Source organism: Lepus europaeus, chromosome 9, assembly GCF_033115175.1.
Source record: "Lepus europaeus isolate LE1 chromosome 9, mLepTim1.pri, whole genome shotgun sequence".
NCBI lineage: Eukaryota > Metazoa > Chordata > Mammalia > Lagomorpha > Leporidae > Lepus > Lepus europaeus.
Genome location: NC_084835.1, coordinates 59,035,598 through 59,058,165, shown reverse-complemented (window position 1 = coordinate 59,058,165; position 22,568 = coordinate 59,035,598). Strand labels below are relative to the sequence as shown.

The window sequence follows — 22,568 nt, the reverse complement described above, 5'->3', positions numbered from 1 at the left end:
TCAGCTGAGAAGAAACCCATTTCATTGCTGGGAGGGCCTGTGGGGGACTGGTGGGTGAACTGCCAAGCTGCGCAGCTAGAGCCAGGTGGCACCTGTTTCGGTTCTGATTTAGAAAGCACACGAGCAGTCTAACGTTAAACAGACGTGTAATTTGTGCGCTCCACGTTTCTTTGGCAGCTGAAGGCTATGCTGCCTTTCAGGAAGATAGCTCTGGAGATGAAGCTGAAAGTCCTTCCAAGATGAAGAGGTCCAAGGGAATCCATGTTTTCAAGAAGCCCAGCTTTTCTAAAAAGAAGGAGAAGGATTTTAAAATAAAAGAGAAACCCAAAGAAGAAAAGCACAAAGAAGAAAAACATAAAGAGAAAAAGTCAAAAGACTTGACAGCTGCTGATGTCGTTAAACAGTGGAAGGAAAAGAAAAAAAAGAAAAAGCCCATTCAGGAGCCAGAGGTGCCTCAGGTTGATGTTCCGAGTCTCAAGCCCATTTTCGGAATTCCCTTGGCTGACGCCGTGGAGAGGACCATGATGTATGACGGCGTCCGGCTGCCGGCCGTGTTCCGGGAATGTGTAGATTATGTAGAGAAGTACGGCATGAAGTGTGAGGGCATCTACAGAGTTTCAGGTATCGGGGCCATGCACGTTGCTTGGTGGCTTTTACAAATTAACTTCATTCGCATTTTCCAAAGGCAGGAAAGATATCACTTGTGGGGAAAACTGGCTGGGGTCATAAGCCCTATTTATTTTCTGGATCCTTCCATTTGCACAGAAGTACTACTCTCACCCCTTTTTTTGGCGATTTGGTGCTTCCTTCCAGCAGGGAGATCGACACCTGAGTGGCTTATGGCCAAAGTGAAGCATGTGAGCAGTGTCACTTAACAGGGCTGTGCTCAGTGCTGCCTTTCTCCTTACTGCTTCATTCGTTAGACAAAGGCTTGGCGGCACTGTGAACGCGTTCAGCAGGGAGGGAGGCAGGGAGATCTGTGGGAAGGAGACTCGTTAGTCATTGATAGTAACAAGGTGCATGTCCTGAGCTCCACTGAGAGGCATGCAGGGCTGTTTTCTGACCGTGTAGGCCCCAGGATGTGTGCCTCTGGTAGCCTTGGGAGGCTGTTGCATATGGCAGTGAATTCGATTTTCCATTGATCTGCGTCCCATGTGTATGAAAATTTAAATTTCAAGCTTGGCAAGAATGTGTTTCAGATTGGGTATCTAAAATTAAGCACGATGCATAATTTTTAAAAGTAAAAATGTTTATTCCTTAGAAAACTGGACCACTTTTGTACTGGTACAGGAGGAAAGTCCTGACCTGTGGCAGTGTCTGTGTCCCCAGTCATTACATTCCCATCACTTGATTTCTTGGTACAACATCAGCTTCATTTTTGGAGATTTATAAAATAAGCTGTTGGTCACACAGATGTTCATGATGAGTTCAGTCAGCACACCTTTGGAGTGTATATATATATAGAGAGAGAGAGAGGGAGAGAGAGAGATTAGGCTTAGTTTTCCCATTTACTTGGCTCTGTGCTTATCTAGAAGGTAATCTTATGCTTGAGTTTTGTTGAGAGAGGATAAGCTTTTTTTTTTTTTTAAGGTATAGTTTCCTGTTTTTCATATATACAGTTTTAGGAACACAGTGATACTTCTTATCCTACCCTCCCTCCTGCCAGGATAGGCATTTTTGTTAATTAGGAAAACTTTTACACAACCTGTAGATAACATGCTAGGCTATTTTGGTTAAAAGACTGTCATTTTATAGAAGATAAAACGAAATAGACATTGAGTTGAATATTTAATAAGTTAAAAATTATTGTTTGAGAGACACAGAGGGAGAGAGACAAAGAACTCCTATTTGCTGGTTCACTCCCCAGAGAAATGTCTACAGTGGCCAAGGCTAGGGCAGGGTTGGAGCCAGGAGCCAGAGCTGGAATCCAGGTCTTCCACATAGGTGGCAGGGACCCAATTACTTGAGCCATCACTGCTGCAGAGTTTGTATTAGCAGGAAACTGGGGTCAGGATCAGAGATGGGAATTGAACCTTGGTACTCCGATGTGATACAGAGGAGTCTTCAGTGACATCTTAACTGTTAAACCAGAAGCCTACCCCCCATTCTGAATTTATATCTCCCTAGCATTACATGAAATCAACACTTAAATGAATTGGATAATTTGATTAATTTATGTGGTATTGATTTTTAAAGATTTAATAATAATATGTGCTGCTTCCCTTCATATGATCTTGATAAACATAAAGATATTTTGTTTTGGTGAAAGTTTCTCCAGCTTTGTTCAAAGAATTCTTTCCCCTTGGACCTGTTTTTGATATTTGCACTTCTTTTCATGGCGATTCAGAGCTGCGGAACCCTTCTCTGGTCTAAAAGCATTCAAACAGCTATTGCTGTCAACTCCTGGGGACTGAGCTCTTGCCAAGTGGGTTTTGTATTTCTTCTTGAACCTGAGGAGGTGTGTTATAGTCAGCACTACTGCTAGGGCCCTCACTTTTCTTTCTGAATGTTAAAATAGTGGGGGCTGGTGCTGTAATGCAGTGGGTTAAAGCCCCAGCCTGCAGCACCAACATATGGGCACCGATTCAAGTACTGGCTGCTCCACTTCCAATCCAGCTCTCTGCAATGACCTAGAGAAGCAGTAAAAGATGGCCCAACTCCTTGGGCCCCTGCAACTGAGTGGGAGACCTGGAAGAAGCTCTTTGGCTCCTGATTTCAAATCAGCTCAGCTCTGACCGTTGCAGTCATTTGGGGAGTGAACCAGTAGATGGAAGAGATCGCTCTCTCTGGCTCTACCTCTCTCTAATTCTGTCTTTCAATTACATAAAATATTTTTTAAAAAAATAATAGTTATTTTGCTAGAGATATTTGGTTTTTCACTTATTTATACATTAGCTCCAATTTTATTTTCATTTTATTTGAAAGGCAGAGAGAGAGAGAGCAAGAGTCAGAGATTTTTTATTTGCTGGTTCACTTACCAAATGCCTACAACAGCTGGAGCTGGGCTAGGCAGAGGCCATGTACCCTTGACTCAATTTGGGTTTTCCCATGTGGGTGGCAGGGACCCAGCTACTTAAGCCATCACCACTGCCTCCAGGGTGTGCATTAGCAGGAAGCTGGAATCAGAAGCAAAGCTGGGACTCAAACCCAGGTACTCTAGTAGGGTATGCCGCCTCAAATGCTTGCCTCTTAATTCAGATTTTAAAACTAATATGAGAGACAGTTTCACTGGTTTTATATATTTTCCATGTCCATGCTTAATTGTATCTTTTACATTAAGATATGTCTTTAAACTCACTCACTCTCTTGTGAATGCTTTATTTGGAGTGTCCAGTTTGTAGAATGCAAACATTTTGATAATTTCAGAGTAACAAGAAACCAAATACACACTCTTGTTATCCACTTGTGCAATTTGCTGGGTAGGTATTGTAGGGGGAGGAAAGGTAAATATCAGTAAAGTATATTCATGGGAAGGGTACTACAAAAAGTTTGTGGAAATGAAGTTTAAGGATGATGCAAGTTTTCCATGATCTTTTGGAAGATCTCGCCTATATGAGAGAGGGAATTCTCATCAAGAATTGTTCATCACATTTTACTTATGTTGCAATAAATGTAAGAAAACAGGGTTATTTTCTAACTTTCTCAAAGATTATGCAACAATAAGATTCATATTGCTATTGCTTTTATGTTTGTCAGTGTGTGCAAGTAACAGATTTATTGTAATACCATTAAGAGATTTTCATGTAGGATAAGAAATGCCAAAACCCAAATGTAAGTATTTTATTTAAAGTGATGTTCACTGTTAGAAACTCTCAGCCTTAATTTCAGGCTAGTTCCAAATAATTGGTCTAAAGTAGTAAAAATAAGGAAAAGCTACTTAGTACTCATTTGAGCAGTCACTGCCACTAAATTATAATAAAGACTATAGTCTTTTTTTTTTTTTTAAGATTTATTTATTTATTTGAAAGGCAGAATTACAGAGGCAGAAGTGTAGAGAGAGAGAGAGAAAGAGAGAGAGAGAGGTCTTCCATCTGGTGATTCACTCCCCAGATGGCTGCAATGGCCGGAGCTGTGCCTATCGGGAGCCAGGAGCTTCTTCCGAGTCTCCCACACAGGTGCAGGGACCCAAGGATTTGGGCCATTACTGCTTTCCCAGGCCATACCAGAGAGCTGGATCAGAAGTGGAGCAGCTGGGATTTGAACCAGTGCCCATATGGAATACTGGCACTGCGGATGGCGGCCACAGTGCCGGCCCCAAAGACATACATAATGTTTGAAAAGTATTCATTTTGTGTTAAGAGTTTCTTTCTGTCCAATGAGAAAAGAAACAATTTGACTTTAGAAACCAAAACTTCATCTAATTTTTTGAAACACAGACTTAAAACTTTTTTTGTTGCAGCTCTGTTCAAATTAAGAAAACACTGAAAGAATTCTAAATTTAAAGTAAAAATTAGATGGAGATTATTGGATAATTCTGAGTTTGTTTAGGCAGCTAACTCACCTTTCACATTTACAGTATAATTTTTACGTATTAAAAAATTTACCCACAAATTTGGGAACGTTTTCATGTATACTGAGTTTCATCTTGTGTTGTCAGTCATGTGGCTAGTTAGAAAAAGCAGTTGTCTGCCTATATAGAGCAAGACTTATGCTTAGATTGTAGTTTGATTTTTCCCTAAATTTGTACCTAACTACCTTTTAAGTTAAGATTTTTTTTTTCCTTCCTGAATCCTTTGATATATTTGCTTAAAATATTGCTGTGAATATTTTTTTGGCTATCATGTGGCTTTTGGTTAAATTTACCCTCAAAGTGTGGTCTTTTACAGGGCTATATTTGCAGAGGAATTGTCTGAGCCTCATGCAGATAAAAAATTCACAGTGAGAGGTTTGTTATTGGTCAGGCAGATGCTCAGATCTTTCCAGCTGGGGTGGGTGTAGTGGTTGAGAAAGCTCTGTATTTGATTTGCTTTTCTTGCTATTCTCTCTCCTCTGAATTATTTGAATGTTTCAAGGAATTAAATCAAAGGTAGATGAGCTAAAAGCAGCCTACGACCGAGAGGAGTCTCCAAACTTGGAAGAATATGAGCCCAACACTGTCGCCAGTTTGCTGAAGCAGTATTTGCGAGACCTTCCAGAGAATCTGCTTACCAAAGAGCTAATGCCCCGATTTGAAGAGGCCTGTGGGAGGACCACTGAGGGTGAGAAAGTGCAGGAGTTCCAGCGCCTGCTCAAGGAGCTGCCGGAGTGTAACCACCTTCTGATTTCCTGGCTCATCGTGCACATGGACCATGTCATTGCCAAGGAGCTGGAGACCAAGATGAACATACAGAACATCTCCATAGTGCTCAGCCCGACTGTCCAGGTACGAGGCCCTCTCTCCACAGCCTCCGCTGCTGGCCTGGGGAGGTGGGAACATTTGCTGTTGCTGAGTTGCCATGAGAACCTGGCAGCCAGAGGGGGTACATATGGTGTAGCTTGAATACAACTCTTTTGTTTTCTTTACGCCATCAGTGGTGTGGACAGGGAAGGTCATGAGCCCCTCTATGAGATGAGGACCATGCTGTTCTTCCCAGGGGGTTATCTCCCAGTTCCTGGTGACTGGTCACAGTGGAGGGGGAGCCAGTGGTACCTGCAGTTAGAGCTCATTTACAGAATTCAGAGGGTTCCGTCATTTCATCAGAGCGTTACTGCTTCATGAATACAAACAGGGGTCAAACTCAGGCACAGAGGGACCTGTCACTAATTTGTTTCGTCAAGGATTTGTAGAGTCTACAGAGACATAGGATAGGCTCTTCACCTGAGGAGGTGCCCTCTGGGAAACTGTCCTTTACAACGTAAACACCTGACTGTCCTTTAGTGCAGCTCTGTTGCTGCTGGCATAGGGTGTGTATTTTCCTTTAATTAGACTTACTGATACTTTACCCAGGCCGAGAAAAAGACCCGGGTTGTAGGCTTTGTCTTAATCCACTTTTGACCATAGCATATTTCCTCGGGATCTGCCCTTGCAAATGAAATCCTCATTAACCTCTTGATCAAATAAGTGAATGTTGGACCCCTTGGTGCCCAAGTCACTGTTGTATGAGTGTGTTTTTTTTTACTGACCGGTGTATTTTGGATGCAAAATGTTCCTCAAATTTCAATTTGATCATTTGTGTTAGGATTTTAGGATCTGTTAAATGTTACATTGTCACATAATATTACTATAATATTATGATAGTGTCATAGAAGGGTCAAATTGTTGTAAAGTATGTTAATTTTCCAGCAGTCTGCTGTCCTGGTCTAGCATGTGATCATCATGCCAGGTTGCTGCTGTGGTGTGTCCGGGAGGCCTTCCCGTCTGGAGGGAGGGCTCAGCCTCAGCAGCTGTACACCAGCACATGCTCTCACTTTCCTCCTCTACCTCAGGAGATGCACTCATGATTATCAGAAGAACTCAAAATAGGGGTGGGTGTTGGCCTAGTGGTTAAGCTGCTCGTTGGGACACCCTAATCTCACATTATAGTGCCAGCTCTGTTCCCTTTTGCAGCTTCCTGCTAGTGCATCTCTGGGAAGCAACAGTACTTGAGTACCTGCAACCCACATGGGAGACCTCAGTTGAGTTCTCAGCCTCTGGTCTCAGCCCTGGCTGGGCCATTGTGGGCATTTGTAGAGGGAACCAGCAGAGAAGAGCACTCTGTCTTTCTGTCTCTCTTTTTGCCTCTCAAAAAAAAATTTTTTTTAGAAAGGTCTCAAACTAAAAACTAAAAACATAAGGTTCTTTAAAAAAAATCAGTTAATATAGTAGTGATAGAAAACATCAAATAGACAGCTTTTAGTGTCTGCTTCATTTTCTTAGCTTTTTAAAAATTCCTTCAATTCCTTTGGTGCTTGAGTACATGATTTAACATGGATTTTGCCTTTTTCTTCTTGAATTTGCCATTAATTAGCGAAGCCTTCCTTGTCACTCCTGAGGAGGACTTTTTCTTTTTTGTTTTTTTATTTGAAAGTGTGACAGTGACAGTGGTAGGGAGAAAGAGAGTGAGTGTGTTTTCATCTGCTGGTTCACTCCCTGAATGCCTGCAAACAGCCAGAGCTGAGCCAGGCCCAAACCAGGAGCCATCAGTCTCCCACACGGTTGCAGAAACCCAAACATTCGGGCCATCATCTGCTGCTTCCCAGGTGCATCAGTAGCAAACTGGATCAGAAAGGGAGGTAGGACTTAATCCCATGCGTCCTGACATGGGATGTGGGCATTCCAAGTGGTGCTTAACCCACTGCACCACCACAGCCCATCTTGAAGATAATTGTCATTCACTGTGTGACAGAAACAAATAAATGGAAGTAAAATGGTAATTTTAATTGTTTTCCTACAAGTCTTTTTGTTTTCTTCCTAGATCAGCAATCGTGTCCTGTATGTGCTTTTCACACATGTGCAAGAGCTCTTTGGAAATGTGGTGCTGAAGCAAGTGACGAAACCTCTGCGGTGGTCTAACATGGCCACAATGCCCACACTGCCGGAGACCCAGGCGGGCATCAAAGAGGAGATCAGGAGACAGGTTTGCACCCTTGCCTCGCCCCTTGCCCTCCAGCCTGCCTTTGTGCTGGCTGCTAGGTAGGAGGGTCAGCTCTTGTTTGTTCATCTATTTACGTATTACCAGGCATGTCTTCATGGCACAATGCAGTCAGAAGTTTCTATCTTGCACTGTTTCATGTCAAATTAGTCAGGATATCATGGTGGAAAGAGCACAGGTTTTGGATACTAAAGGCCTGGCTTTAAATTCCTGCTCTGCTCCTAGTTAGCTAACTTGCTTCGTCTCCTGTGGTCTTGATGTTCTCACTTGACTGATGTGAAGAATATTGAATATGAGATAATGCATGAAAAGGGCTCAACACACTTGTACACAGCACCAAAGTGTTTGCTTATCTGGACGAGGTTGCTCTCATTTAGTCATATCTTAAAGATAAGGGGAGTTAAGGAAACTTTGGCACATGATTACTAAGCTGTAGAACCAAGGCTTGAGTCTAAATCTTAGACTTTTCCATTGTGACTTTGCTGTAAGAAACTCTGCTGTGAGACAGGCACCACTTGGGTATTCTCTGTCAGAATGCCTGGGATCCGGTCCCACTTCCACTTCCAATCCAGCTTCCTACTAATGCACCTGAGAGGCAGTCAATGATGATCCAAGTACTTGGATTCTTGCTACCCACATAGGAGGCTCAGATGGTGTTCCTGGCTCCTTGCTTTTGGCACTACCCTGCCATGGCTGTTGTGGCCATTTGAGGAGTAAACCAGTGTATGGAAGTTCTCTGTCTCTCCCCCTCTCTCTTGTCACTCTGCCTTTCAAATAGGTAATAAAAAATTTTTTAAAGATATTATTTATTTATTTGAGGGATAGTGTTAACAGACAGAGAGAGGGAGAAACAGAGAGAAAGGTCAAGCATCCCCTGGTTTGCTCCCTAAATAAATGGCCACAATGGCTGGAGCTGGGCGGATCCAAAGGCAGGAGCCAGGAGCTTCTTCTCAGTCTCCCACGTGGGTGCAGGGGCCCAAGCACTTGGGCCATCTTCCACTGCTTTCCCAGGCCATAGCAGGAAGCTGGATTGGAAGAGGAGCAGCCAGGACACGAACCTGGAACCCATATAGGATGCTGGCACCACAGGCAGAGGCTTAGCCTACTGTGCTATAGTGCTGACCCCTAAATGAATAATCTTTTAAAAATACAGGAAAAAAAAAAATGCCATGCTGTGTGTGTGTGAGAGAGAGGGAGAGAGAGAGAGAAATTGAATAAGAAATTCAAGACTAATTAAGAAATGCGCTTTTATTTATTTGCATGCATATCATCAAATCTCTGCTTGCCTCTTCCCTTTATCTGCCCTGAACTTCTATTCCTTATTAGTTGATGATGTAGGAGTGAGGGTGTGAATTAGCTCCTACTGAATGTACATTAATGACTGAGAACCTAATTCTCAGGTAAAACAAGTCAGAATGATTTTTCAGTTATATCCTTGAGAAGATCATTAGTGCCATTACTTCCATCCTTTAACAATAAGTGAAAATAATTGAATCTACATCTTTAGAAGTCTTGTTTTTTTAAAGTAAGACATTGGATATTGCTCATTGTGTGTATTGTTTTCTAGGAGTTTCTTTTGAATTGTTTACATCGAGATCTGCAGGGTGGGATAAAGGATTTGTCTAAAGAAGAGAGATTATGGGAAGTACAAAGAATTCTGACAGCCCTCAAAAGAAAACTGAGAGAAGCTAAAAGACAAGTGAGTTACATTTTAGTACTTCGTGCTTATAGTAAAATATTAAAGAACTGTGCCAGAGTCGTTTATATGCTATTTATTTGTTTTAAAATACAATGTAAGCATGGTTCCTGACGTTCCCTAGTGGGAAGTTTACTCAGATGTTGCTAGTTCTGGATGACTCATGCTTCAGAACAGTGTCAGATGTTTCATTTCATGGAGAAAGATCTTCATGCAGAAGGGGGCTTTACTAGAAGGTGTGTTGTCGTTTCCTCCTTGCTTGTACCTCTGAACACGCTTTCCAAGGCTGAGAAGGCCGGATGGTCAGGCATCGTCCAAGATGGACGGCGGGGGAGCGGAGAGGATTGCCGGGAGGGCTTCTGTTCACTTAGCTCCTGGCGCACTGGTAGTACACACCGGCCCCTCATCTCCCTCTAGTGTTGGTTGCTTGGTACCAGAACTGTGAATGTACCAGCCACAGCACAGCTCAAATCTCAATCTCTGCACTGTCTTACCGCCCATGTACAGATTCAGCAGCAGCATCCTATGAATTTGTGCAGTCTACGGGCAGTCAGACTTACTGAGCATGGTAGTGGTTGCTGTTGCGTTTGGGCTAATAGTCAAAGGCGGCTGAGTACTTGGGTTGCTGTGAGATTAGAGATTTGTACCTGTGTGGAGGATGTCTTGTCAGAGGGGGCTGTCTCCCTTTGCCGTCAAACCACAGCCAACACAGATGACCTCTGTGACCTCAGAAGCCGGGGGCTTTTCCTCCAAGCACCAGCTGGCGTCCTCTGATTCAGTGCAGTCTGGCTCTGCTGATCTGGGGACAGCCATACCCAAGGCTGAGAGCTGCGACTCCATGGCTGCCCCCTTTAGATGCCAGCTGCAAGCCGCTCCTCAGCTTTGATTAATTTGCTCAGGTGGCTCACAGAACTCGGGAAAGCACGCTGCGCAGTTTGTTATTAAGGATGAAGAGATGAGTGGACACAGAATGGGAGAAAGGGTCCAGAGCTTCCACTCCCCTCCTGGCACCGCTGAGAACCTCCATGCACCCCCACGAACCATGTTGTCTGGGCTTGGTATGGGGACACGGGAGCTGATGGGGAACTGAGCAAGGCCTGTCCCCATCTTTCAGCTTTCTAACTCACAGGGGTGAGGAGAGTCGTACGACCTCACTGAGTGCCTTGGGGAGGGCGGAACCGGCCAAGAAATGAGGTTGAAAGTAAAAAGTGTGGGGCCGGCGCCGTGGCACAGTAGATTAATCCTCCACCTGTGGTCCCAGCATCCCATCTGGGTGCCGGTTCTAGTCCCAGCTGCTCCTCTTCCGATCCTGCTCTGTGCTATGGCCTGGGAAAGTAATGGAAGATGGCCCAGCTGCTTGGGCCCCTGCACCGGCATGGGAGACCATGAAGACCTGGCTCCTGGCTTGGGATTGGCACATCTCCAGCTGTTGTGGCCATTTGGGGAGTGAGCCAACGGATCCAGAACTCTGTCTTTCCCTCTCACTGTCTCTAACTCTAACTCTCAAATAAATAAATAAAATCTTAAAAAAAAAAAAGTAAAAAGTATGATGATGCCGCAGGCCATGTTCATGGGATTTTTACACTGGTGCCCCAGGGCCAGCAGTCTGGCAGGGGTTCTCTGCACATTTTCTTCCTCCTTTTCTCCTGCTCACTAGACTACCCATCATTTGCGAGCTATGCCTATGTTTCTTGTTCTTAAGTTACGCCTTTGTGTGTCAGCTGTGATCAGAGGTTAGCGGCTGAGCACCCAGGCTGCCTAAGCAGGTTGGAGTGGTCAGTCATGTGGCATTGCCAGCCAGCCTGTAGATGATGTGTCCTGACCCAGGACAGGGATCCTGCAGGTGTGGCTTTGCTTTCTCTTGCTTTTGTGTCTCCCTTGTGTACAGGAATCATGGCGTGGTAACCAGATCCAGGATGAAAAATGAGGGGTTACCTTCTCTTTACTGATTTTCTTAATGCTATGTTTTCCTCCCTGCTGGTTGAGTCACAAAATGTTTGAAAGGTTTTATAAAGTTCACTTCAATTTTGAGGAATAAATGACTTTTGAAAAAGGTAGTAATATCGTTCATCAGATTAACCTACCAAAAATAAGGGAAAATGCAGTATGATGTCAGTAGATGCAGACTAAGCATTTGGCAGAATCCAGCACGTGCTCACAGTGAACACTCTCAGCAGACATCTCTCAAGCCTGAGGAAGTTCACGTGGAAGACACCTGCAGTTGACCCTCAGTGTGAGACACTGAGTACTGTCACCACTTCTACGCCACACTGCACTGGAGGTGGCATCCAGTGCAAGAAACCATACGAAAAAGCATAGAAAATGGAAAGGATTTCACTCATGGCAACATGATCCTCTGCATAGAAAATCCTGAGGAGTATATAAAAAAACCTGAGTTTATTAGCAAGCTTGTAGGATACATGGTAAGATGCACAAAAGTCTGTTTTCCTATGTATTAGAAATAGGCAGTTGGATATTGAACCTGGAGAAAAAAAGACTTAAATAGATGGAGAGATACATTATACATATGGAACACAAGACTCAGTATTAATAAGATGTAAGTTTTTCCCAAATTTATCCATGGACCCATTTCTAGTTAAAATCTAGGCAGCTAGTTTTTGTAGAAATCAATAAGCTCTTCTAAAACTTATGTGGAAATTCTATTCATCTAGATAGCCTAAATACTTCTGGGGGAAAAAAAATCCCAAAACATAGTTGGAGAACTCATACTACCTGATTTCAAGACTTCCATAGGGGCCTGTGTTGGGGTGTAGTTGCTACTTGCAACACTGGCATCCCATATGGATGCTGGTTCAAGTCCAGGTGCTTCACTGCTTTCCAGCTCCCTGCTGATGTGCCTGGGAAAGCAGTGGAAAATGGCCCAAGAGTTTGGGGCTCCTTTTACCCAGGTGGGAGACCAGGAAGACGCTCCTGGCTTCAGTATGGCCCAGCCATGGCCATTGAGGGAGTGAATCAGCAGATGGGAGATCTTTCTCTCTCTGTAACTCTGGCTTTCAAATAAATAAATAAATCTTATTTTTTAAAATTTTATTTATTTTTATTTTTTGACAGGCAGAGTGGACAGTGAGAGAGAGAGAGAGACAGAGAGAAAGGTCTTTCTTTTGTCGTTGGTTCACCCTCCAATGGCCGCCGCGGCCGGCGCAATGCGTCGATCTGAAGCCAGGAGCCAGGTGCTTCTCCTGGTCTCCCATGCGGGTGCAGGGCCCAAGGACTTGGGCCATCCTCCACTGCCTTGCGGGGCCATAGCAGAGAGCTGGCCTGGAAGAGGAGCAACCGGGACAGAATCCGGCGCCCCGACCGGGACTAGAACCCGGTGTGCCGGCACCGCAAGGCAGAGGATTAGCCTATTGAGCCACGGCGCCGGCCAATAAATAAATCTTTTTTTTTTTTTTTTTTGACAGGCAGAGTGGATAGAGAGAGAGAGACAGAGAGAAAGGTCTTCCTTTTTGCCGTTGGTTCACCCTCCAATGGCCACTGCGGACGGCGCATCTCGCTGATCCGAAGCCAGGAGCCAGGTGCTTCTCCTGGTCTCCCATGCGGGTGCAGGGCCCAAGCACTTGGGCCATCCTCCACTGCCTTCCTGGGCCATAGCAGAGAGCTGGCCTGGAAGAGGGGGCAACCAGGACAGAATCCGGTGCCCCGACCAGGACTAGAACCCGGTGTGCCGGCGCCGCAAGGCGGAGGATTAGCCTGTTAAGCTACGGCGCCGGCCATATAAATAAATCTTAAGACTTATTATAGGCCAGCACCGCGGCTCAATAGGCTAATCCTCCGCCTGCGGCGCCGGCACACCAGGTTCTAGTCCCCGTCGGGGTGCCGGATTCTGTCCCGGTTGCCCCTCTTCCAGGCCAGCTCTCTGCTGTGGCCAGGGAGTGCAGTGGAGGATGGCCCAAGTGCTTGGGCCCTGCACCCGCATGGGAGATCAGGAGGAAGCACCTGGCTCCTGGCTTCGGATCAGTGCGGTGCACCGGCCGCGGCGGCCATCAGAGGGTGAACCAACGGTAAAGGAAGACCTTTCTCTCTCTCTCTCTCTCTCTCTCTCTCTCACTGTCCACTCTGCCTGTAAAAAAAAAAAAAAATTATTATAAACCTGCTGTAATCAAAACAGCATGGGAAAAAGATAGACATACAGGATAGAAAGTTTAGAAGTAGACACACACACATGAGGATAAGTACTTTTCAGTGAAGATGCTAAGAAAATTTGGTGGGGGAAAGGATATATATATTTTTTAATTTGACAGTTATAGACAGAAAGGTCTTCCTTCCATTGGTTCGCTCCCCAAATGGCCGGTACTGCCGGAGCTGCGCCAATCCGAAGCCAGGAGCCAGGTGCTTCTTCCTGGTCTCCCATGCAGGTGCAGGGCCCAAGGACCTAGGCCATCCTCCACTGCCCTCCCAGGCCACAGCAGAGAGCTGGACTGGAAGAGGAGCAGCCGGGAATAGAACCTAGCGCTCATATGGGATGCCGGCGCCACAGGCGGAGGATTAATCTAGTGAGCCACAGCGCTGGCCCCAGCATATTCTTATCAACAAGTGGTGTTGGAACAATTGGATATCAATATGCGGAAGCAATAACTTTGACTCTTTCTAAACATATATAAAAGATAACTTTAAGTGAATCATAAACCAAGACCTAAAAAAGTTTCCAGAAGAAAACAGAATATCTTACTGACTGTGGCTTAGGAAATGATTTCCTTGGGGCTGGTGCTGTGGCAGCCGGTTAACGCCCTGGCCTGAAGCGCTGGCATCCCATACGGGCACTGGTTTGAGACCTGGCTGCTCCACTTCCAGTCCAGCTCTCTGCTGTTGCCTGGGAAAGCAGTAGAAGATGGCCCAAGTGCTTGGGCCCTGCACCCGCATGGGAGACCCGGAAGAAGCTCCTGGCTTCTGGCTTCGGGTCAACACAGCTCTGGCCGTTGCTGCCAATTGGGGAGTGAACCAGTGGATGGAAGACCTCTCCCTCCCTCCCTCTCCCTCTCCCCTCCCCTCCCCTCCCCTCCCCTCCTCTCCGTGTAATTCTGACTTGTGAATAAATAAATAAGTCTTTAAGAAAAAAAGAAATTATTTCCTAAACAAGACACAAAACTGACATACCATAAAAGAAAGATTTGATACACTGAATTCCATTAACATTGGGTTTCTGGCTTCTGACTCTGGCCTGGCCCAGCCTCGCCTATTGCAGGCATTTGGGAATGAACCAGAAGATGAAAGTTTGTCTGCTCTTTCTCTGCCTTTAAAATTAATTAATACATACACATTTTTTAAAAAGATGCTGTTAGGAAAATTATGTGTACATCAGAAGATATTATAAAATCTTTGCAAAAAAAATATAAACTTCTACAACTTAAGACAATTCAGTTTTTCCTTTTTTTTTTTTTTTGACAGGCAGAATTAGAGACAGAGAGAAAGGGCTTCCTTCCATTGGTTCACCCCCCAAATGGCCGCTATGGCCGGTGTGCTGCACCGATCCGAAGCCAGGAGCCATGTGCTTCCTCCTGGTGTCCCATGCAGGTGCAGGGCCCAAGCACTTGGGCCATCCTCCACTGCCTTCCTGGGCCACAGCAGAGAGCTGGACTGGAAGAGGAGCCACCAGGATAGAACCAGCGCCCCAACCGGGACTAGAACCTGGTGTGCTGGCGCTGCAGGCGGAGGATTAGCCTAGTGAGCCACAGCACTGGCCGACAATTCAATTTTTAAAGACATTTGAACACTCGATGATACACACATGGCAGATAAGCACATGCAAAGATGGTCAGCATCGTTAGTCTTTAAGAAAATACAAATTAAAAGCACTGTGAGAGAACACTGTATAACAACTAGAGTGACTAAAACTGAAAGTACCAAGTGTGAGTAAGAATATGAGGTAATGGGAGCTCTCGTATGTCAATCCTGGTAATGCGAAATGGTGTGGCCACTCTGGTAGCCAGTTTGGCAGTTTGTTGTAAAGTTAAACATACATGAGTTACTGTGTGACCCAGCAATTCTACTCCAAGGTATTTATTCAAGAGAAAATAGCCTACACCCTCACAAAGCTTTTTTGAAATGTTCTTTGCAGTTCTAACAACTAAAACTAGAAAGAACCCAGATGGCCTGATTGAGCTGGTCAGTGTGTAAACAAATTGGGATATTACCAGGTAATTACTGATACAGCCAACAAAATAGATGGCTCAGAAAAGCATTGTGTTCGGCAAAAGAAGACAGATGGAAAAGCCTATTTAGTGGTTGATCCATTTCTGTGAAACTCAAGGAAAGGAGACCCTGTAAGCAGTGCAAAGCAAGTCAGTGGTTGCTAGGAGCCAGCAGCTGGAAGAGGAGCCCTAGGGGCTCCTGGGTGATGGGAAAGTTCTATAGCCTGGTGGTGGTGGTGGTTCCTCAACTGTGTACATTTATCAGAACTGAATCGTACAGTTAACATTGCTATCCCTGGCACCTCCACCCCACAAAGTATGGCAGAAGGCAATTTGTGTGGAAGATAGGCACATTAGCCAGAATTGAACATGCGCCACAGTGCAACCATGGACTAGTGTCCCCGTGTTAAGTTCCCAGCCCAGTTGAAAAATGTCCATTCATCGGGGTGGAAGGAGAAGGAAGAGTCTGGTTGGGTGTTAATGTGCATCTGTTGAGTATGTCTCACCTACAGACTAACTAGTTCCTTTTCTGTTTCTTTTACTGGACAGGAGTGTGAAACCAAGATTGCACAAGAGATAGCCAGCCTTTCAAAAGAGGATGTTTCCAAAGAAGAAATGAATGAAAATGAAGAAGTTATAAATATTCTCCTTGCCCAGGTAAACTGAACTGTTTTTCTGTTATTTGCCAAGTCTTAATGGCCACTTAAAATTAGAATTTGGAGTGGGTATTTTGGTGGAACACGTTGGGCTGCCACTTGAGTGTCTGTATCCCATATCAGAGTACCTGGGATCAAGTCCCACCTCTGACCCTGCTTCTGATCCAGTTTCCTGCTGGTGCACCTGAGAGGCAGCAAGTGATGGCTGCTGGCTCCCTGCCCCCCACAAGAGAGACCCTGATGGAGTTCTTGGATTCTGGCTTCAGCTGGTCCAGCCCTGGCTGTTGCAGGCATCTGGGGAGAAAGCTAATGGATAGAAGATGTTTCTCTGTCTTTGTCTCTGTCTTTCTTGTTCTGCCTTTCAAATGAATAAAAATGAATGAATAATTTAAAAAAGTACAATTTGAGGGGGCCGGCATTTGATGTAGTAGTTATGGCACGCGGGTGTCCCAAGCAGTACCTTATCAGAGTGCCTGAGTTTGGGTCCTGGCTCTGCGCAGAGTCCAGCTTCTTACTGCTGTGGACCTGGGGGGTGGCAGGGGATGGATGGAGCCTCACACACAGGAGACCTGGATTGAGTTCCTGCTCCCGGGCATTTGGAGAGTGAACCAGTGGATGGGAGATCTCTGTCTCTTTCTGCTGTTCAGATAGAATAAATAAATACATCTAAAAAATTATAATTTGAGAACATCAGCTACTTTTAGCCAAAATTGTGAGATAGTTTAGAGAAACTGGGCCTGTTGTATTTAGTCCTTCCTTTACGTTGTGTTTGCTAAAACGTTCAACTATAGAGAAAGAAACTGCCTCGAACTGTTTTGTACCAGGCATTGTTTTAAGTTCTTTAATCTCTTTTAATCTACATCTGAGTTACGAGTTTTCTTAATAATTTACAGATTAGTGTTTTTTTATATATTAATAAGGTAAGAGTTTAAAGTAATTAAGAGGTACTGTTCCTAATGTAAAAAAGTTTGGGATCACTGAAATATGATGATGTAGGTTTTATCTGATAGTTGTTAGTTGTTGCTAGTGATACTCATATTTTAATTGCAAATGAAAATCAGTTGTCTTCTTATCGCTTAAATATCTCTTGAATATCTACCATATGCACGGTCTTCATAAAGTTCGTGGACATGATATTTTGGAAAAAATGCATGGATTTAAATTTGTTTTGGCACCAAAATAAAGTCTTTTTTTTTTTTTTAAAGATTTATTTTATTTGAAAGAGTTACACAGAGAGAGAAGGAGAGGCAGAGAGAGAGAGAAGAGAGAGGGGTAGGTCTTCCATCTGCTGGTTCACTCTCCAGATGGCCACAAGGGCTGGAGCTGGGCTGATCCTAAGCCAGGAGCCAGGAGCCAGAAGCTTCCTCCAGGTCTCCCATGTGGGTACAGGGGCCCAAGGACTTGGGCCATCTTCTACTGCCTTCCCAGGCCATAACAGAGAGCTGGATCAGAAGTGGAGAGCCGGGTCTCCAACTGGTGCCCATATGGGATGCTGGCACCGCAGGTGGCGGCTTTACCTGCTACACCACAGTGCCAGCCCCAATAAAGTGTCTTTTAATCCTGCTTCCCACGAACCTTTCGGAGGGCCCTGATATTCCAGGCAGTGACAAGGGTGTGCTGCTTGCTTTCTTCCTGACCATCTCAAGTTAGCCTTCCCTTCCCCTGGTCTGGAGTCCCCGGAGTTTAACCAGGAAGGAGTGCGGTTCAGGCCCCGAGCACATAGTAGGGGTGTGTGTGGTGTGTGTGTGTGGGGCCCCGTCCCCCACTGCCTAGCCTGACTGGTTGCATCAGGGGTGTGCCGAGGGGTAGAGGAGACACCTAGGAAATGCCACTGGTTCCCTCTGAGAGGGAGGGCTTTGCAGTGCTTGCTGGCCACCGGAGTTGTGGCACACAGCCGTGGTGTCTTTGCAGACTGACCGTGGGACCTTCCCGCATAGGCCTCGTGCTCCCGGGCTGTGGTGGCCTGCGTGTGCTGTTCTCTGGGTGGGAGGCCCTCTCTGGCTTGGGCAGCTAGGGGTTTTAGACCTGTGGCCCCATGCGTCTGAGAAGGGCGTGTTCTGTTGCAGCTCGGTGTTGGCTGGGGAGGTTGGTGCGTGTGGCGAGGACACATCTCGGCCACCTCCCTGCCTTCACTCTGATCTCCTTAGCGCTGACACTGGCAGGGCAGCCGCACGCAACTCCTGGATCCTTCTTTTCCTGGCGACACTGTCGAAGGCCACTGGCAACCCAGACAGACCTGCTTTCTCCACAAAGCACTTCCTGTGCCTTGAGCTCCACCTTTGTCCCCTGGAGCCTCGCAGGGAGCCTCTGCCAGGTCACGGGGCTCCTGTGTGCCATTTGGGCATTTATGTACTGCGAGAAAACTCATTCTCCCAAAGTGTCTTTGCCTACCTTTTCTTAAAGAAGCCCTTTCTTGACCCTGAGGAAGTAGGACGTTTTTAGTTGTGCAGTGCCGATGTGTCGGCGCCGTGCAGGGCAAGCAGGAGGCCCCGGGAGCGAGCCTCCCAGAGCGCCGTCCGGGGGTGCTCAGCGCTGCTCGTTATTCCAGGAGAACGAGATCTTGACGGAGCAGGAGGAGCTGCTGGCCATGGAGCAGTTCCTGCGGCGGCAGATCGCCTCCGAGAAGGAAGAGATTGAGCGGCTGCGCGCCGAGATCGCCGAGATTCAGAGGTGCGGGGGGGGGGGGGGGGGGGCGAGGGGCAGAGCTGGCGAGGACGTTTTTGTTTTTTAAACGTGAGCATCATTGCTTCAGTCCTCAGCTCCTGTCGCGGAATCAGGCATCGGAGCGTACTCATCTTTCAGTTTCTTACTCGTCACGCCTTCCCAGTGGTGTGGGGCGGTGGTTAGGATGCCACATCCCATGTTGGAGTCCTGGGGTTCGAGTCCCAATGCCCCTTCCCATGCCAGCTGCCTGCCGGTGCACACCCTAGGGGCAGCGGTGACGGTGTTGGTGCTTGGGCCCCTGTCACCCAGGCAGGAGACCCAAATGGAATTCTTGGCTGCTGGCTTCAGCCTGGCCCAGCCCTGGCAGTTGGATGGGAGATCTGTCTCTGCCTTTCAAATAAGTTTCAAAGTGGGGGCGGCTACGTTAGGTAGACTCAGGAAAATGTGGTGACCCTAAAAGGCGTGCAGGCGCAGCCCTAAAGCTCTGTTCCTGTCTGGCCCTCAGCCGGCAGCAGCACGGCCGAAGCGAGACGGAGGAGTACTCCTCGGACAGTGAGAGCGAGAGTGAGGATGAGGAGGAGCTGCAGATCATCCTGGAGGACTTGCAGAGGCAGAACGAGGAGCTGGAAGTGAGTCCTGGGAGGAACAGCCCAGATCCGGGGGTGGTGGACCGCCGGGAGGGCGAGAGGAGGGGAGTGGGGGCACCTGCCGAGGCCGAGAGAGGACTTCCCCTTTGTAGAACAGGGCCTGAGAGCAGGGGCCAGCTTGGCTTCCCTCATTCCCATGTGTTCAGCTGCCGGGGCAGACCAGCGCCCCATCCCACCCACTGCCCACAGCTGCTGCCTGTGGGGCCGGGGGGCGGAAGTCGGTGAGGCGGCCTCCTAGGCTCCTGCTGGAGACCGGCCGCTGCAGGCATGTGGTGGGGCAGGAGGATGGGGGCTGAGCCCTGGGGTCTCTGTTCTCTAGACAGGCCTTGCGTTCTCGCCACTTTACAGATCATTCTGTAACCCTAAACAAGAAAGCATAATGGAGAATCACAGTGCGTGCGGTGCAGGCAGAGCACCTGTGGGAGTCACGCCGTGGCGTAAGCAGGACGGTGTTCTCACTCAGCTGGTGCACGGTGCGGGCCTGGCACCTCCACACTGGCTTCTTCCACTTGGGGTCTGTAGCTGGAAGGGGAGAGGAATCCAAGCCCGCTCCATCGTCCGGGGCAGGGCCACCAAGGGGACCCAGCGCTTGCACTCACACCCTGACCGCCAAGGCGCCAGGGCAGCCGGGCAGTGGCCGCTGACGGGGCCGAGACCATCCTGCCTTGCGGAACCCTGGCCGAATGGATGCAGACTTGGAATTGGAGGCAGTTTTCTGCAGTTTGACTAGCAATTCCAGACTTACAGTGGTGCCATTCATAAAAAACAGACTTTTGAGGCACATCTAGGTTTTTTTCCCTGATGCCCCTAATTGCTGCGAGGCCCGCTTGTAGTTTTTCCTTACTTAAGGAAGGGCAGTTCAGAAACCGAAGTGAGGGAGACACTGCGTAGTGAAGTCGGTGTTTCCTGTTGCTGCTTTGATGTTTGATGCTGTCACTGGGAGCCCAGTCCATGTTCCTACCCATTCTGAGCCCAGGTGCGTCTGTGCCCATCTGCAGATTCCCGCTCCTGCCCTGTGGGCTAAAACAAAGCTAGATTCCTTGTAGGAGGCCCTGGCTGACTGCTCTCTGCGCCCGGGCCGCCGTCCTTCTGAGCGCCTTGCGTGCGTGGTAACTGCCCTCTTGTCGTTCCCCAAGATCAAGAACAATCACTTGAACCAGGCAATCCACGAGGAGCGTGAGGCCATCATCGAGCTGCGCGTGCAGCTGCGCCTGCTGCAGATGCAGCGAGCCAAGGGCGAGCCACAGGCGCCGGAGGACGAGGAGGCGGAGCGGCGCGGCGCGGACGGCGGCCCCGAGCAGCCCAAGGCCGGCAAGGAGCCGGCGAAGCCGTCGCCGAGCAAGGACAGGAAGGAGACGCCCATCTGAGCCGCTGGCGGCGCCCGCGGAGCCCTCCGGCCTCTGGTCTTTACTGTACATTCTGTAAAGACGGCTCCTCCTCCCGCCAGCGCGGTGGCGGCGGCGGCTCCGGCGGCGGCTCCCGGCGGCTCCTCTGCGGCGCCCGGCCCGGGCCGGAGGACGGAGCAGCGCCCCGTGGGCTTGCAGGGACGGATGAGTTTTCCAGATAGTGTCAGCTTATTTGAAGATTAATTTTCTTTGTTAACTTAAAGTAACTATTTTAACCCTTGAGTGGCTTCTTTTTAAACCAAAAATCGTCTTTCTTTGCTTTTGTATCACAGCGGAATCAGGACCTCTTTCTCATTCCAGGGGGGGAACCAAACCAGGTCCCTGCGGCCTGCTGGGGACGCCCGCGTCCCGCCCGCGGGGCCTCCGTACCGAGTCACTCTTGCTCGTGCCTTTCACACCTTCTCGGTGCAGATCACACAGTCACGGGGAGCCGCCTCGCCCTCCCACTCCCCTCGGCCCCTGAGCCCCGACCTCCGATGGCCCGCTGGGCTCGCAGGCGGCGGTCACTGCCAGCGATCCGCGAAGGCCTGCGCCCTGCGGTGGCCCGTGGGGGCCGCCGCCCTGACCACCACCACCACCCACCTCCCGGGACAAACCGGAGCGGCTGGGGTTGCTTGCTCGGGCGAGTGTGCGTGCGGCCCTCTGCCTGAATAAGCCATATACATATATATATGCTCTTGGGGTGTGCGTGTGTGTATATATGTATATGCTCAAACTAAAGTTGTCCCTCACCGTGTGGTCTCCGGAAGCTGCCCACGGCCGCCACTGACAAGGGGAGCGCCAGAAGCGGCCCCTTCCTGGAACGAGCCGGCTTCCGGGGCCGGGCTCTCCCGGCGGGGTAGCACCGTGAGACAGGTCGGGTCTCGGGGCTCCCGACAAACCCCACACGCACTAAGGTGGTGACGACAAACCCCACCCGAGGGCTCTCCTCCTCCTCCCCCCCACCCAGTTAGTATTTATTTTCAGCACCTGTTCGACGCGGTTTTTTATCCTCTACCTATTGCACTGTTGTGACTTGTTGGCCATTATTTGATTTTTGTACGAGAAAAAAAGCTTTGTTATAGAAATCAGCATACTATTTTTTTAAATCTGGAGAGAAGATATTATGGTGACTGAAAATATGGTCAGGTGTCAGATACCAATGTACCAGCGCCTTCTAGCTGTCCTGTCAGTACCTTCATCTCACATCTGCCGGCAATAGTGATGGTTTCCTTTTTGTTTGTGTAAACTCTAATTTCTATCATGGTATCATGGATTTTTAAATTTAGCATTTCATGACAAAGGTCTCAGCGTTGGTTAACTCATTTTTGCCAGGACCATTATTGATCAAGCAAATAAATTCAACAGCCATTTGGGAAAAAAAAAACAGCGTCTTGGTGCTTTTGTTCTTTACCACCATTGAGTCCTGGTTACAAGTAAGGCATCCACTTAATCTGTCACCCAGGCAGGTGTGGCGGCCACGAACGCCGGCTTGTGCCTGCAGCCTGCCTCAACCTCGCCCTTAAAGACGTGGCTGCTGCTCTGCGAGCTTGCCTTAGCCCGGCCCTGCGGCCTGGGCCTGTGCCTTCTCTGAGCAGCTTCTGGGGTGCAGGAGGCAAGAGCTTGGCCCGTTGTGCCGCAGTGCAGCTCATAGGTTCAGAGGACTGCAGCTCACACGTGCAGCGAGCGCTCAGCCACCCCTTAGCTAGTGTGCGGGGTCAGGCTGGTCTAGAACAGTGATTGTGGTTCCTTGAAAGTGCCACAATTGAAAACTCACTTCAAGCCCAAACAGCTTGGCTTCTCTGTTTTGGAGAGCTAAAC

General features: G+C 47.9%; 1 protein-coding gene across 1 annotated transcript in view; it reads left to right on the top strand.

Moving 5' to 3' along the window:
- The window catches only part of RALBP1 (ralA binding protein 1), a 48,628-nt gene extending 27,816 nt beyond the window's left edge, over nt 1-20,812 (top strand). The window contains exons 3-10 of the mRNA XM_062201363.1: nt 178-621; nt 5,013-5,362; nt 7,374-7,535; nt 9,118-9,249; nt 15,945-16,052; nt 18,600-18,721; nt 19,221-19,344; nt 20,499-20,812. Coding sequence (XP_062057347.1) covers nt 178-621; nt 5,013-5,362; nt 7,374-7,535; nt 9,118-9,249; nt 15,945-16,052; nt 18,600-18,721; nt 19,221-19,344; nt 20,499-20,729 — 1,673 coding nt within the window. The 3' untranslated portion in view covers nt 20,730-20,812. The remainder of the gene's footprint in view (nt 1-177; nt 622-5,012; nt 5,363-7,373; nt 7,536-9,117; nt 9,250-15,944; nt 16,053-18,599; nt 18,722-19,220; nt 19,345-20,498) is intronic.
- Nucleotides 20,813-22,568: the final 1,756 nt, after the last annotated feature.